The sequence below is a fragment of the Hermetia illucens genome, chromosome 4 (assembly GCF_905115235.1).
Source record: "Hermetia illucens chromosome 4, iHerIll2.2.curated.20191125, whole genome shotgun sequence".
NCBI lineage: Eukaryota > Metazoa > Arthropoda > Insecta > Diptera > Stratiomyidae > Hermetia > Hermetia illucens.
Window position 1 is genome coordinate 117,727,124 of NC_051852.1, and position 17,208 is coordinate 117,744,331.

General features: G+C 41.6%; 1 protein-coding gene across 1 annotated transcript in view; it reads right to left on the reverse strand.

Moving 5' to 3' along the window:
- The window catches only part of LOC119654418, a 32,806-nt gene extending 23,021 nt beyond the window's left edge, over positions 1 to 9,785 (reverse strand). The window contains exon 1 of the mRNA XM_038059808.1: positions 9,162 to 9,785. Within this exon, the coding sequence (XP_037915736.1) occupies positions 9,162 to 9,404 (243 nt within the window). The 5' untranslated portion in view covers positions 9,405 to 9,785. The remainder of the gene's footprint in view (positions 1 to 9,161) is intronic.
- Positions 9,786 to 17,208: the final 7,423 nt, after the last annotated feature.

Here is a 17,208-nt window from a genome sequence, read left to right on the forward strand (position 1 = left end):
ATTTGGTCGACGACCTTCGCTGTTTATATTCATCTCAATTTATGGTAATTCAATGAATAGACGAAAAGAATAAATCATCGCTAGAAGATATTTTGAGAGAATCAACTTTCATATTGTTGAAACTGCAGAAAAAAATGCATAATAATTTCTTCACAAGATTCAAACAGAAAATCAAAGTTCACGCAAAATGGTGATCTTCCAAATGAAGAACCGAACCAAGTATCAATAAAATGGTTAAATATCATTAACAAATAGAACAGGTTTGAATATTCAAGGTTTGCGTTATTTTGCTTTCTTTTTTTATTAAATAAAAGTTCAAATTATTAAAAAAAGTAGTTCCACTCAAATACAACCTATATGTATCTTCAGAACTACCGTTTTTGTCGAAATCAACTTATGCATATGAAAAAGATACATCGATATCTAAAGCTCTTTGAAGAATGCATATCTATAGACGTAATTTCTCAGGGCTTCTTTAGCTAGTGTCGTTAGTCTTTATAGAATTGTTTAGCTTGCATTTAGCGAAGATGTTGTAGCGGTACCACATATCTATTTTAAAATTTGCATTAATTAGAATGAAAAATTGGTTAGAAATGGTTTTGGGACCAACAGAGGAAGAAACCTTTTGAATGCTTTTGTGGACAAGCGTTATGCATCAATCTTCCATTGTTGTTCTACTGATAATAATCAAATTCATTTAGTTCATAAATTTGTTATTAGTTCGAATTCAATATTGTTAATTTGTTTTGTATTTTCGGTTTCTTATTTTCCCAGTTTAACGCCCCCAGTAAGAAATATTCCAGTGTTTTTTGAGCTGAATTGAACAATAGAAAGATTTTTATTAGTTAAACACCATTAATTTGAAATTATACAAACATGTTTTTTCCCGGTCGTTTTGCTATTTGAGCGCGTTGAGTTTTGCTATCTAGTATCTTTGCTTGATTCTTTAAAAAATGAGAATTGCGTATTGCGGATTTCGTTTTCGAAACTATGTGTTTTTTTGTTTCTTTTGAACTGAATTAAGAAAGTGCGTTTGAGTAGCTAAAAACTGAAATGCCTCTTCGGGGTTTGTGTCTTCATTTTTTTTTGCCCTGAGGAGAGAATCGCTTTCGATGCAAGTATCTAGGTGATCGATTCACACGACACAGGAGATTCAAGAAGCTGTACACGAGCAGGAGCAGCAAAGACAGGGTAATTCCGAAAAGGGCATTGGACTTATACAATTAAAGAAATCGGTCCATCAAAGACACGGAGAATTAAATTATCACCTGACAGTTGCCGCATACCGAGTAATGCTGCATTCTCAAAGAACGCGGGCACGCGCGGAGACTTATCACGAACTTCATCGAGCGGAGAAGCGACTTCGCACACGGAAAAAGGAAGCCTCGGAGAACCAACAAGTTTGTGAACTCGAAAAGTACGGGGAGCAACCGCACCAGGCGCAGAAGTTTTACCAACAAGTTAGCAGGATGAAGCCTTATACACTCGATGCTCATCCCGCCGAGACAAAGAAGGAAATCTGATTTCCGACAAAGTGGGCATATTGGAGCAATGAGTTGAGTACTTTGATGAACTACTGAACAACCAAAACATCGGCGAGTTGGAGGTCCCGCCAACTGAAGACGACAGACAAATACTGCCACCACCAAGTATAGAAGAAACGGTCCATGCAATTCATCGGTATAATCATAAGTCGCCAGGTGCCGATGGAATTACAGCCGAATTGGTTAAATATGGAGGCGACCAATTACACCAAGTGGTTCATCAACTTGTGCTTAATGTATGGGACAGCGAATCAATGCCTGACGACTTGCAACGAGGCATTATCTGTCTCATACATAAAAAGAGAGATATCACACAGTGCAGCAATTATAAAGGTATCACGTTGCTGAGCACCATCTATAGGGTATTCTCCGCTATCTTGCTAGGCCGGATAGCCCCACACGCCCAGAACATCATTGGCCCATACCAAAGAGGCTTCACTCCACGCAAATCAGCAACAAATCAGATTTTCTCTCTGCGGCAAGCGATGGAAAAATTGTTGGAATATGGACACCAGTTGCACTATCTACACATATTCATCATGCATAACTAGGGTAAAACTGTACAATTCGGTATCTGGACGAAATTAATAAGACTAGACTGACCCTGACAAATGTGCGAGGTCAGATACAAGCAGCAAGATCATTCTAAAGACCATTTGACATCAACAACGGTCTACGACAAGGGGATGCGCTATCATGCGTCCTCTTTAACCTGGCCCTCGAGAAAGTGATTTGTGATGCTGAGGTAAATGCAAGAAGTACGATCATGTTTAAATCCACCCAACTACTGGCCTATGCTGACGATATCGACATCATGGGAAGAACCACCCGAGACGTACAAACTGCTTTCATCCAGATTGAGCAGGCGGCGATTGAGGCGAGATCTTGGGCTACACATCAATGAAGGCAAAACAAAATATATGGTGGCAACGTCAGCACTGAAAACCAACCAATCAACAACATCAAATCGCACTGGTGAAACGGTAAGAATAAAGATAGGAGCCTACAACTTTAAGACTGTTGATAATTTCTCTTATCTAGGGTCGAAAATCACAACCGATACCAGCTACGATGATGAAATCCGCGCACAATTGTTGGCAGCCAGCAGAGTCTATTTCGGCTTACAAAAACTGTTTCGCTCGAAACGTCTCACCATAGGGTCAAAGCTCTTACTGTAAAAGGCAATGATCTTGCCAGTCCTCATTTATTCCTCAGAGACTTGGGTTCTTAGCAAGAAGAATTGTGAAGTCTTGTTTGCGTTCGAGAGAAGAATCCTCCGAAGAATTTTTTGCCCCCTACATGGGGATGGACGATTCCGTAGCCTACATAACGACGAAATCTATGAGCGATACAATGACGTCCGGTTGTGGATAAAATGTGGCTCAATAGGTTACGGTGGGCGGGTCACTTAATCCGTATGGATGAGGATGATCCTGCCCGGAAAGTCTATAAGGGCAATATCTATGGTAGAAAAAGAAGACGAGGCAGACCCTGCCTGAGATGGAGCGATGGTGTAGGTCAGGACGCCAGACAGTTTTTAGGGATATCGCATTGGTGGACCTCGGCGCAAAACCGGGATGTCTGGAGTTTCTTATTAAGGCAGGCCTAGACCGGATACCGGTTGTTGCGCCTTTGATGATGATGAGCTACTTACAGGATACGATAGCAATAAGAAGTATTTGCACCATTTCGGATTGGATGAATCTTCAGACTCTCTTGAATGCATCGGTATTCTCGAAGATCCGGAGCACATTATGCTCCATAGTCGAAAGTTCATGGAGGGGAAAAAGAGGATGTAGATCTCGGACTCCATATTTCCGTAGAGCAGATGCAGAGGTCAGAGGCAAATTAGGCGCGATAACAGCATAACAAAAGAAGCTCTCAACTGGATCGAGGCCGGAGAGTGCGACGGATGCGTGATTTTAACGTGTTCGTTTACACTAGAATTCTCTCCGTGAAGTAGTATTTCTCATATAGCCTTGCGGAGATATGAACAGAAAGGTGAGGACAGTTTTGGGAAGCGTTAGACCCATAACTGCTACAACCTGGAATAGCAGCGTCTTTCTAAGATGTCCACATCCATCTAGAAAAGGCTCTAATGAGTCACCTATCATTGTATGTCAGCTTCTTACTCGAGAATCTACCAAGGAATTGTACTGATTTTTCACATGAAAGTAGCGGACGTGAGTATAAAAATGTACACTGAATGCTGGCTTATCATTTAAACCAACCATGCGAGCGTCTACCTAACTCTCCGGTGCGATTAGGAGGTAAAGGGTGCAACCCCACGCATCGCGCCCAAAAGGTGCTTTGCACCGCGCCCCCGTTGAAAACATACCCACTTGGAATTTCGATCTCCCCCCTCGAGTGCATGAGGGCGGCACTGCCATGTTTTACATGAAGAGAATTTTAGTCATATTATATTTGAAATAATAAAAACTTGTTGTTTCTTTTTCGTTGGTGTGGGTATTTATTCTTGCAAATACCGATATTTCGGGAACCACTTGTTCCCTTGGTTCCCGAAATATCGGTATTTGCAAGAATAAATACCCACACCAACGAAAAAGAAACAACAAGTTTTTATTATTTCAATTAATTAATCGTTGGAAACACCGCATAATTTCACTCTGATATTATATTTGTTATTCATTCTTTTGTATCCGGATAGCTGAGTGGATAGAGCACAGGGCTGTCGTACGGAAAGTCGTGGTTCAAATCTCTCTGGTGGCAGTGGAGTTTATATCGTGATTTGACGTCGGATACCAGTCGACTCAGCTGTGAATGAGTATCTAAATCAAGGTAATAATCTCGGGTGAGCGCAATGCTGACCACATTGCTTCCTATAGGGTACTATAATCCTGTTGTGTACCGTGACGGTCTTGAATGAAGTGCTCTAACACACTTCAAGGCCCTGATCCAATACGGATTGTTGCACCAACGATTATTATTATGATTTATCTTCTTATCGTTCTTATCCCCTTTTTTCTTGCAGATTAGCCTGATTTCCACTTCCGCCCTATAAATAATTTGTCTATCGTCAATTGATACATATGTGGGTTGATGTAACTTTTAATTTGAAATTATAGCGTATATCCTCCTGAAATGCCGGTAGGCGTCAGGATGTAAGTAAATTCATCTTCGCAAAACAAATACTGTTAAATATTGGCATCCTCGCTGGAAAGACCGAGGAATTCGCAAGAGCTCTTTGAAAAAGGGGCATTGATATTTGCACTCTACAAGAAACCCGTGCCAAAATAGTTCAAATGGCTACAGCTCACCATTATATCAGCTGATCGCACTATTCACTTCTTCACCGCGTACGCACCACAGACTGGTCGACCTGAAGATGCCTTCTGGCAACTTCTTGATACAATGACCTGTAACATGCCTGCTGATGAATATGTCGTCGGTGTCGGCGACGTTAATGGTCATAGGAGTGGGAAGTAGACGGCAACAAGTGCTATGGGAAAAAGGTTTGCAGCGCGTAATGGGGGTGGCGAGCATCAGAAGTTGAGATCAACGCATACAGGATATCGAACACTTCTATTGCGTTAATGACAGGAACGGTACTTTGCTTACTGAATGACGGAGCGCGAAAGATAAATGGCGAGAATATTTCGAGCAGATTTCAACGAAAGAATTTGTTCATCGTCCACTTCTACATGCATTGCCGACATTAGGAGCAATTCTATCTGTCAATGCCAGTGAAGTAGAGGAAGCAATAAAACGAATTAAATCTGGGACCAACAGGACCTGCATTTGAGCTCTGGAAAGTGAATAGCTGGGACCCAACACTGTGGCTCAATAAATTCTTTAATCGGGTTATTAGGGAAGGTAGAACACCATCTGATTGGCAAGAAAGTAACACACTTCCAATATAAAAAAAACGCAATCCAACACAATGTTCAAATTACCGTCCGATCCGGTTACTGTCCCATATCGTAAAGATTTTTGGACGGACAACCGTATTCGCGAAATCGTTCAAATAACAGCGAATCAAACTTAGTTTGTTAGGAAGTGTGGAACTACTGACACAATACATGCTGCGCACCGCGACTCATGAAGAAACTCTGTGAGAAGCATCACCCCCTTTACATTGTATTTCTGGATCTGTAGCAAGCGTCTGATTGTGTACCACACGAACTCATCTGGTATATTTTACGACAAAAACTAGTGCCAGAAGAACTCGTGCGCTGAGTTCAATTGCTCTACCAGGATCCGGAGAGTAAATTCGAAGTGCGACGGATGTATCAAAATCGCTTAGTGTCTCTTTTTGTATTCATCAAGGAAGCGCTCAAGGCAGCAGGCGCCGAGATCGGCCCAAAGTACCGCGGTGTCAGCCTTGTTGGACGGTACTGTCCCTTCGGCGCTAATTGTCCCGGGGATCTCTTTTGCAGAAGTAGTCCGACAAGGGGGAACTATGAAGCCCCAACAAGATGCAAGTGGTGGAAAGAACACAATCCTCAATAAAATACTAACCATGTGTGAAAACATGCAGGATACGCTACACGTATACAACACAAAAATAAATAGTATAACAGGATATTTACACAAACCATATGCCCGCCGCTAGGTCTGCAGTCACAACGGTACCGCTGGATGGTCTCCGGATCATCGTGATTAATGTGAATTCCTTCGCAGGAATCCACCAAAGAGCGGAGTTCCTTGATTTCACTGCCAGGCAACAGCCTGATTTTGTCTTGATTTCAGAAACCCACCTGATTTGTGCATTGCTGATTCACGCCTGAACTTTAATTTTAGGAATTGTTAACGGAAATTACAGACTCTTCCTTACGATAGCGACCATAACGCTATTCTTATTGAGGTTCTGTTTGATGGACGAAGAGTTCGCCTTCTGTCGATGGACAGCGCTGTATACAGACTGAACTTTGAACAAACAGACTGGAAGAAATTCCAAGAGAGGTTTATCCGGGGATATCTAGAGGAAAGCCCACCTTTTAATGTAGAGCTTGACGCTGAATACAATTAAACATGCCGTCTCTAAGATTAAACCTTGCAATAATATGGAAGGATATGAGATTGCAACCATAAAACGGCTCAAAAAAGTGAAAAGCTTTCTGCTCACTCACATAAAATCTATCGAAGATATGGGGACTATCATCATTACATATTTGTTGAGTTCAAATCACTCTTTAAGAAAGAATATTTCACCAAGCGATTCAGATGTCATGTAACTGTGCCTAGAATCAAAGTCGGTAATAGCGAAATACAACATCTTATTGGCTTAGGTATAGAACCTAATGGTGTAACTATTGATACGCAAGGCAATTACATTGTGATGGATGATTCTCTTGAACACAAGCTTATAGAAGAGCACTTTGAGTAGGTGCATCGGCCAAGAACGGACTTACAGGGTTTATTCCTCCCGAAGTTTTCGTGTATCTGGATAGGAATGGTTTAACCGGCGTGACCCGGTTATGTGTCATGTATATAGGTGAGTCGCCGACAAGAATATCCATGGAACTTGACTTTGGGGGCTCCGGGATTCGACTGGAGATACTCCAGAGTGAGAATCTAAATTATTATTATTCGACATTTGTTTTAGAGGATCTTGAAAATGAAAAAAAAAATGAAAGAGATACAGACAGATTCGGGTATTATCTAATTATCAAATGTAGGAAATCCATCTCTGGCTTTCTTCATTCTCCCACCACAAAGGAACCCATACGTTGACACTGGTCCATTATTTCTCCGGCCATAGAGTGATATATGCGTTTTACCTTGTACTAGCAAAAAATAAAATACACAGAAGGACAAAGTACAATAAACATATTATATATCAGCCAAATTAAGCTGATCCTGTGTACCGGAACCGAGTCAGGGACAAAGAACCAGGTTGGAGGACAGGAGTTATATAGCCTTAAACATTCAGCTCTCAAAAGGATCTTGGGTTTAATGAGGGCAAAATGTAATATAAGTGGATATGGAGTATAAGCCATTGTACTCTCTGGTTACATTTCGATTACTATTTAAAAGCCCCAGAAAACAGACCAGGTAAAGCGAATAGGTGATAGCAGAATTCACAAGGACTACCTGGAAAACTTCAAAGAATAAGACAGGACTCAATAGACAACGCGAGCCATACATTCCTACTCATCATGAATTGGTGGAAGCAGCGGTTTCTCGAACGGGAAGAATGGAATCGACAATCTCGAAAAGATAAGCTCCAATAAAGAACATAATGGAAGGGCTCACTCTACTATTCCAAATATTCGTTAATTACTTTCACTACTTTATCACAATAATTTTCACAGTTCTGAGCAAACAAAAACTGCTAGTCAAACATTTGTATATGCTTAGTTTTTTGCTATTATTTCATGGAAAGTTAATGGCTGCTTAATAGTTTTGGAAGGCATCCAAGGATCCCTAAAGTTCATAAAATGTCTCCAAAAAACATTTATCTGTAGAATTTAATAAGTAATTAAAGGCAATTGGCGAACTCATATTTCCTGTAACCTCATAAGTTCTTCACTCGTAGTTTCTGTAAAAATATTTCGAAGAGCTGCATTGGTAAAGATAAATAACTGGAGTTGCTTATAGGCACAAAATCATCCAGAGCCCTTGCTACGTATATAAAAAACAAACTACCTTTGCTACTATATATGTTCATGCATTTTTTCCATACAATTGAAAAAGTCAATCAAGTTACTCGCCTAAATCTTTCGTTTTGCATGGGCTATCTGATATGGTAAAGCACCTGTTCGTTGCTCATAACAGGCATCGCATAAATAGATATTGCAATTAACGGAAATCTGACCAGTTAAAGGTCACACATCTCTTATTCGTTTTTACACGGACGATGATGCACTTTATAAAAAAATTACATTACAACATTTTCTATTTCTATGCATTGATTTAACAATGTCAAAGTTAATATTGTATAAGAATATTTATGAGAGAATATTGGAATGCGCCATTCGTTTTCTTTGTTTGCTAAGGTTACGTCTTGGTAAGCAAAGAAGAAGAAACTTTTCTCCTTAGATATGTAGGAAGTAGAATGTTTGCAGTGTTTTCTTTGGTCGGATAAATTTTCGCGATGATGCCAATGGTCCATGCTTGAATGCCACTCTATTCTCTTATCTTGTTTTCATAAAGTATTAAATGAAAAACGTAAATCTTTCGAACAAAAAACTATTAGCATAATCCTTTTTTATAAGTGCAAGGTGGTCAAGGTGTTGTCAGGGATAACCGTGTAACGAATGATGCATGCTAAGCTTTCTTGAAAGGTGTTCATGGGACACTGAGTACAAGTGATTAATAATGATCTCTGAGACAAATCAATAAATTATAGAATTATATGGCTTTCTGATGACAACGTGCAAATGACCTTATTTTGAACACATATTGCGCTTCACAAAGAGATTCCTTTATTTAGTCATGAGATGAACGACCAGCAAGAACGAAAATGGTACGTTTAGCAACACGAAAAAGTAATTTGCGTCTCATGATCTCTTTCTTAAAAGAATAGCCGAAAATAAAGTTTCTGTTTAATGAAGCGAAGCGAGCAAAGGTTCAAGCAACTCAGCAAAAATTCTTTGCGAATTTGAAAAAAAATTGGGAACCAAAGAAGCGTATCGAATGCGAGCAAAAACTTACCGTTTCAGCAGCTCTAGCTAAATCAGCTAAAAGATACAATCTCAATTTGGAAGGTTTATCGACACCAAACTGATGATGGTGATGATTTTGGTGATTGTGCAAATTGACTGGAAAACGGCTACTAAAAATCGAATTACTGTTAACAATACTGTTTTCGGTCACTGGTCCACTAAGCGCAGTTTTAAAGATCGTTTGCAGCAAAATGCAGCACAAACCATAAAATGATTGCAGTTGCATTTTCATTTCAACAGAAAAGTGTAGTATTAATCGTCAACTTTAATTAAATACCAAATAAAGTTATTCCAGCAAAACTACACGCATTTAAACTGATATCATTAATTAAATGTCCGAAACACGGCACGAGGCGATTAATTTCTTTGTAAGAGATGAGATGCACAAGCACACAACAAACGATCAGGTCTAGGCAATAGATCGCGCTTCAATGGTTATTTATTATCTTGCCGTGGTCGACTTCAATCAATTCAAGAAGCCACAACAAGAAGTCAATGTCGACGTCTTAGGAAGTTGGTACTGGAAGCACAGCGTCTGGAGGTGGTGTGGCACAGGTGAATTAAGTGAACATCACTCACCAAATAACGACGATCGACTAACCAGCGAACTGATAAAAGATCATCACAAGACTCTTGGGGAAGATGTTGAGGAAAGCGTAGAAGTGAATCTTGGGGCCAGACTCGGTAGGAAAAGAAACAAATTATCCAAATGGAGCCATCCCATCTCAATGACGATTAATTCTGTACATTCTTGAGAGTATGATAACTTTCATTAGATGATCTTTTTATTTCTACTTTTTCATATTGGTTAAAGAATATTCTTTTCATATCTGAAACAAGTTGCAGATAGCCCACCTGTTTCTGGGCCAAGGCACTGTAATGATTGATTACTGGATGGTTTCTGAAAGTTAAAACCACTTTCCAAGGGGCTTAGGCCAGACAATATTCTAAACACATGCCCTTGAAAATCTGATATTTTGCCGGCGAATTCGGCCAATAGACTAAAAGTCTGGCGATTCTTCCAAGGTTACAGTAGTAGGTAGCAATAAATAGCAGCAGAGATTTTATTAAGTAAGCATTTTTTTATATATTTGTAGGTAGATCTGAAATTTGATTTATCAAAATCGTGGAAAAAGCAAAAGCAGAACTATATACCAGGAATAGATAATATGAAGATAAATAGATCAACAGTCTGTGCTAAAAACTAGGGGAACTAGGATACGCCTGCTTCTTATATAATTGCTCAACCCCACATTGCGTCAACCATCCGTCTGTGGCTTACACTCCTTATTATCTGTCTTTCAACATTGCAAATTGCTTAATGAGCAGTGGAATTTGAATAGAGCTTTCAAGTTGCTCCTTTGAAAACTATTATGGGCAGCATAATAAAGGTGAATTTAGTGCTATGCGATGAGCGACCTCAGGTTGCAAGCAGAATTTATTCATCATTACCACTACGATCTTGAAGTGTTAGCATGTGTCTGACTTAAAAGCTCATGTCTTCAGGTTTTGTTGTGGGAACGTCCAATATTTGTCGATTTAGTACAAGCAATAAGGATGCGTCGTCTGAAGGCAGGAGCTAGCAAGTAGTGCGAGTAGATTGCATTCCTTTCAGCAATCTACGGGCCGTGGATTATAACTGACAAAGGGCTGCAAAGAGTGAAACCATACTTGGGAGACACTTTGACCGAATTGCCTAGGGTGTTCAATTCGTTCCTGCGTTAACTCCTAGCCTTTGATTAGGCCTTGTCGTCAGTAGAAATTCTTCATTTCACTTGGCAGTTGGAACACATCTAAACCCCCAACAAGCTTTCCGTATCGCCTGTACTTTAACCTGGGATATGATTCCGATAACCAGTATCCGGTCTAGGCCCGCCTTAATAAGAAACTCCAGACATCCCGGTTTTGCGCCGAGATCCACCAATTCGATATCCCTAAAAGCTTTCTGACGTCCTGACCTACGCCATTGCTCCATCTCAGGCAGGGTCTACCTCGCCTTCTTTTTCTACCGTAGATATTGCACTTATAGACTTTCCGGACTGGATCATCCTCATCCAGGCGGATTAAGTGACCCACCCACCGTAACCTATTGAGCCGGATTTTATCCACAACCAGACGGTGGTGATATCGCTCATAGATTTCGTCGTTATGTAGACTACTAAATCGTCCATCCTCATGTATGGGGCAAAAAATTCTTCGGAGGATTCTTGTCTCGAACGCGGCTAAGAGTTCGTAATTTTTCTTGCTAACAGTCCAAGTCTCCGAAGAATACATGAGGACTGGCAAGATCATTGTCTTGTACAGTAAGAGCTTTGACCCTATGGTGAGACGTTTCGAGCTCAACAGTTTTTGTAACTTGAAACAGGCTCTGTTGGCTGCCAATAACCGTGCGGGGATTTCATCGTCGTAGTTGCTATCGGGTGGGATTTTCGACCCTAGATAGGAGAAATTTTCAACGGTCTCAAAGTTGTAGTCTCCTATCTTCATTGTTTTCGTTTGACCAGTGCGATTCGATGTTGTTCGTTCTTTTCGTTTTGGCGCTGACGTTGCCACCATGTACTTTGTCTTGCCTTCATTAATGTGCAGCCCAAGATCTCGCACCAATCGCCGCCTGCTCGATCTCGATGAAGGTAGACTGTACATCTCGGGTTGTTCTTCCCATGATATTAATATCGTCAGTATAGGCCAGTAGTTGGGTGGACTTGCAGAGGAGGGTGCATCGCGAATCACTTTCTCTAGAGTCAGGTTGAAGAGGACGCATGATAGGGCACCCCCTTGATTTAGACCGCTGTTGATGTTGAATGGTGTCGAGAGTGATCCTGCTGCTTTTATCTGACCTCGCACATTGGTCAGGATCAGCCTAGTCAGTCCTATCAATTTCGTCGGGATACCGAATTCTCTCATGGCCGTGTACAGTTTTACCCTGGCTATGCTGTCATAGGCGGCTTTAAAGTCGATGAAAAGATGGCGCAACTGTTGTCCATATTCCAACAGTTTTTCCATCGATTGCCGCACAGAGAAAATCTGATCTGTTACTGATCTGCCTGAAGTGAAGCCTCTTTGGTATGGGCCAATGAGGTTCTGGGCATATGGGGCTATCCGGCATGATAGAGGAGAATATCCTATAGATGGTACTCAGCAACGTCATATCTCTATAATTGCACTGTGTGATATCTCCCTTTTTATGTATGAGACAGATAATGCCTCGTTGCCAGTCGTCAGGAATTGATTCGCTATCCCATACTTTGAGCATCAGTTGATGAACCACTTAGTATAATTGGTCGCCTAACTATTGAACTAATTCGGCTGTAATTCCATGGGCTCCAGGCAACTTATGGTTTTTTAGGGCGATGAATTTCACCGACTGTTTCTCCTATACTCGGTGGTGGCAGCATTTGTATGTCGTCTTCAGTTGGCGGGACCTCCAACTCGCCGATATTTTAGTTGTTCAGCAGTTCATCAAAGTACTCAATTCATTGCTCCAATATGCCCATTCTGTCGGAAATCAGGTTTCCCTCTTTGTCTCGGCAGGATGAACATCTTGCTGACTTTTTGGTAAAACTTGTGGGGCTGGTACGGTTGCTCCCTGTACTTTTCGAGTTCCCAAACCTGTTGGTTCTCCCAGGCTTCCTTTTTCCGTCTGTGAAGTCGTTTCTCCGCTCGACGGAGTTCGTGATAAGTCTCTGTGAGAATGCAACATTACTCGGTATGCAGCAGTTAGCTTACATTCATCGTCAAATCAGCCGTTCTGACTTTTCTTGTGACTGAGGCCAAGTATTTTTGTGGCCATATCAATGATAACGTTCTTCAGGTGGTTGTGAAGATCACTTGTTGATGCTTCATCCCCAGGATCTCTGCTGACTGCAGTTATTGTGGCATCCATTTTGCCCTTCTAGGTGTTGCGGAGGGAAGTGTTGTGAATGATTTCGGTATTCACTCTCACCTGATTGGGAATTCTAGGTGGCGTCGTAATTCGAGCTCGGAGCACCATGCCAACGAGATAGTGGTCCGAGTCTATATTGGCCCCCTTATATGTTCTGACACTCATCAAGGCTGAGAGGTAGCGGCGTTCAATCAGCACGTGGTCAATTTGGTTGAAGGTGGTCCCGTCCGAAGAGGTCCACGTATGTTTGTGGACCACTTTTGGCGCAAACCAGGTACTTCCACGAACGATTTCGTGCGATACTGCTAACTGAATAACCCGCAGTCCGTTATCATTGGTATCCTTATGTAAGCTATGGGAGCTCACGTATCGCCTGAATACGGGCTCCATCCCTACTTGACTGTTGAAATCTCCAAGTATGATTGTGATATTATACTTGGGACAGGCTTCGTGGGTCCGCTCAATTGCCTCGTAGAAGGTATCCTTCTCCGACTTTACAGTCTCCGCTGTAGAGGCGTGAACGTTTATAAGGCTTATATTTCTAAACTTGCCTCGCAAACGCAGAGTGCATAGTCTTTCGCTTATATTTTCAAAGCCGATAACAACAGCCCTATATTCGGGCAGGGTATCGGCTAGCTGTTGAGCTGCATTCGGTCTGTATAGGGAGTGCACGTTCCAAGAGAAAATCCCATCTGATCGAGCCCTTTTATTTGAAACCCCACATGACCCAGATGATATTATGGTAAAAATATTTTACATACTCCATTCGCATGTAGAAAGAGCCCTCTAATCGCTCTTTTTGTTGTTGCAGGAACCTCTTTGCACGGTTTTTTTTTGTCTTTTCGAGTTAATGGCTTTACATTGAGGGCGGAGTTGGATTGACTTTGGAGATAGATTTCTGATGCTGAAGACTATTTCCGAAGGCATCTTTATTGTTTTTCCCAAAGCTTATTGTCTAGCATTTTTCTAGATTTGGGGGTAGTGGTTGTAGGTTTGCGAAAGAGAGCATTTGGCGTGTCATGTTTAATTAATGTGGATAAAGAGCGATTAAGAGATTTATGGGATATTTTAAGGACAACCATTGAGCTAATGAACCTAGTTGAGAGAAGATAAGGAATGAATTCGGTTCTGACTGGCTGGAAGTGTAGGATAATAACGGTTGATAGTGTCGGACAATGAGGGCTGAAGGTGGATAATAGTTTGTTATTCTGTTAATTAAAGTTGCACTGCGTCCTAAAAGAACTATTGTGTCCCTTTTGCTGGTTGTAGTGTACCTATTAACTATAGTATGTCAAGAAAGCCTACAACCGACAGGAATTTGTATACATTCCTTAATTCGACGTATTTCAACTTGGTATCTGGTATCAGCCTACTTTGTACAAGTGCCAGACACCGTTCGAAAACGTGTGTGGAGGTTTCGCACACTCCGCACAGAACCTGCAGACAGTATCCATAGATATCCCTAGCTTCCCGAAGTAATAGTTGAGTCGACAGTAGCCAGTGAGTATCCCCACCATAATCCGAAAGTTCTTCTTGATGAGGTCTAAACAGTCCTTTGGGCGTTTGGGTTCCATTTCCATATAACCTGTTCCATTCCTGGTACGTTTGCCCAATATAGTTCCCTTAGCCGATCCTCTTCATTTTTCAGTATTTCAGTATAGTCATAACCCGTTTCCGATTCCACAGAGTGGTCCAGTCTTCTGCTTCCCCATCGCCTTCTAACTCAACATAGCCTAACCAAGAGTATCCAGACCTTATTGTGCGAGCGTGTTCAGCATTCCCATACCAGTTTGGAGCTCACCTGATTGGATACAAGTATCTTGACCACCGCTTAGCTGTCGGTCACAATAGTAATATTCTGCTCCCAACCTCCACAGTTGTTTCTCTCTGTCCTGGTACTACGGTGATTTTGGCTGAAATGAACAGCCAAGCGCTAGTCATTCTCCTCCTTTCCCCTCACTTCTAGTCCAATTTGGATTACATCACATAGGGTATCCTCATATTTGCTACTACAGATTAAAACAACGTCACCAGTGTAAACTTGGATTTATATTCTAGTATTTGTTAGCTCTCCTAGGAGTTCATCAATCATATAAGGCAGTTTCAGCAGACCGTCTTGCCCGGTAAGTGTGTTGGCACTAATGTAGGGGATTATACTTTCGAATTTATGAATACTTCTACCTCCTCCTTGCCCTTGGTATATATCTCAAGGCTACGCTGCCCCCTACCATACTTATAAGAGACTCTAAGATGATTTCTAGGCCTCTCTAGAGTAGTTCTGGGAAGGGCCAGTCTCCGGTTTGTTTCGCCCGGTTGAGGAAATTTCGAACCTCTGCATTCTAGCTAGCTAGGGTACGTTCCTCGATGACTTACCTGCCTTAGTTGGGCAGCTGGCCTCATATGCGACTGTTGTTTAGATCTTCCTGCAGCAGTTCACTCCTGGAATCACGGCTCTTTGTAAATAATCCATGTTATTGCCCCCCCCCCCCTTGGCTTTCAGTTAAAATTGGACAGCTACAACAAATTTGAAAAACACACATATTTTAAATTACGTTTAAGAATGATGCAAGCTCTAGGTATTTCACAAGAAGAGTTCCTTTAACGACTTCGGTAGCTTTTCCACCTGATGTCTCCTCGGCCCCTCCCTGTGCACATGCACAAGTATGTTGCCAAATCTATAGTTGATATAACAATTTTGGCGTTTGATTCCCTCCAGGGATCGATCGTCAACTCCAATTGTGAGTAGTTTACCTTTACCTCTGAAGACTCTCCATAATCGCGTATGCAGATCATCGTTTCGGACAATTAGAAGGCCCATAAGATCCTCGGTCTCTTGTGCTGCGGCCTTGGGAAGGAACATTGTCATCATGTGTTCCTCTGATATGAAAAAGGTCTTCAAAAATTTCCTGCTCCGCACAAGTGAGTATTTGCTCCGGAAATGTTTTCGGCAATATGACCAGTCGAATGCCCTTGACTGCACTAACATAGCTAATGGCGGGCCTCCTGACTCTTGCCTTCACCCCTGACCCACCCGGGATTTTCCTACTTTGGTTCGAGTTTGCCTTTTTTGGGAGCATTCCCTCATCTCAGCCAACATCCGCTGCTCCCGGCTTTTTTGGCTCTGATAAGGCTTAAGTCTTTCCGTACTGGCCTCTTCTGGTTTCAGGCCTTCTTTGGTATCAAAGAATAATGGCATTATCAGTGTCGAAAGCTTGTTTGAACAATAGTGAAATGCGCCTAGTGGCTGCATGTGGCTTCTATTCGGGCGATGTCGTACTCAAGGAATTTGATAGAGTCTCAAATGAAAGAATGGGAGGAAATTGCCGAAAAAGTTTTTCACGGTGCCTCAGTCCAACAACGTGGCTAGAGGTTGAAGTTGTGGAATGTAAACATAAATCGATAGTGGCACCTGGTTTCATGACATGACGCATGATCACTGCTTTGGAACGATTCTAACATCCATGATTGGAGTTAGCATATTATTTATTATCTTAAATTTCCAAGGTGATGTGAAGTGATTGGCAACTTGCCTTCAGGAATGGTTAGAACTTTGGTAGTGGCTGGGCTAGGGGTGCTCATCTGATGCTCTTCTGCATTTGCGATTCCGCAGGTACATGAGCTCACTGTTGCTGTCCCCCCTCGCTAAAACTTTGACGGAGTTTGTCACTTACCTTATTTTTGTCTGAAGAGACGATCTTCACGATGAGGTAAGTGGAATGTAGAGCACCAATCATCTAAGGAGAGAAAGTCTTCACCGGGTTTGTAATCCTTCATATTGTTAAGGTGGATTTGATGATTGGTTTTATTTGCTTTGTTAACATAGAAAGTTTGCGCCCACTCGTTTGATTAGTGGTGTTCGATTCTGAGTGGTGCGAGTTGTCCATTTTCGGTTTTAGCTGATGAAATTGAGGTACCATTGTTGGCTGAAGATTGTTTTGATGGTAGCCTCGAGCGAGACAGACAATAGCTGCTTTTAGGTCTTTGAGAAATTTTTCTAGTTAGTGTTTTTTCGTAGCTTGATACAACTTGTAGGAATAGGCGGGAACCGTATATTTCCTCTAAGCCTGAAAGCTGAAAAAATGTGTTTCAGATATCTTTTTACATAAAATTACGTACGTGACTGCAATCAATTGTTCTGGACTTTAAAAATGAT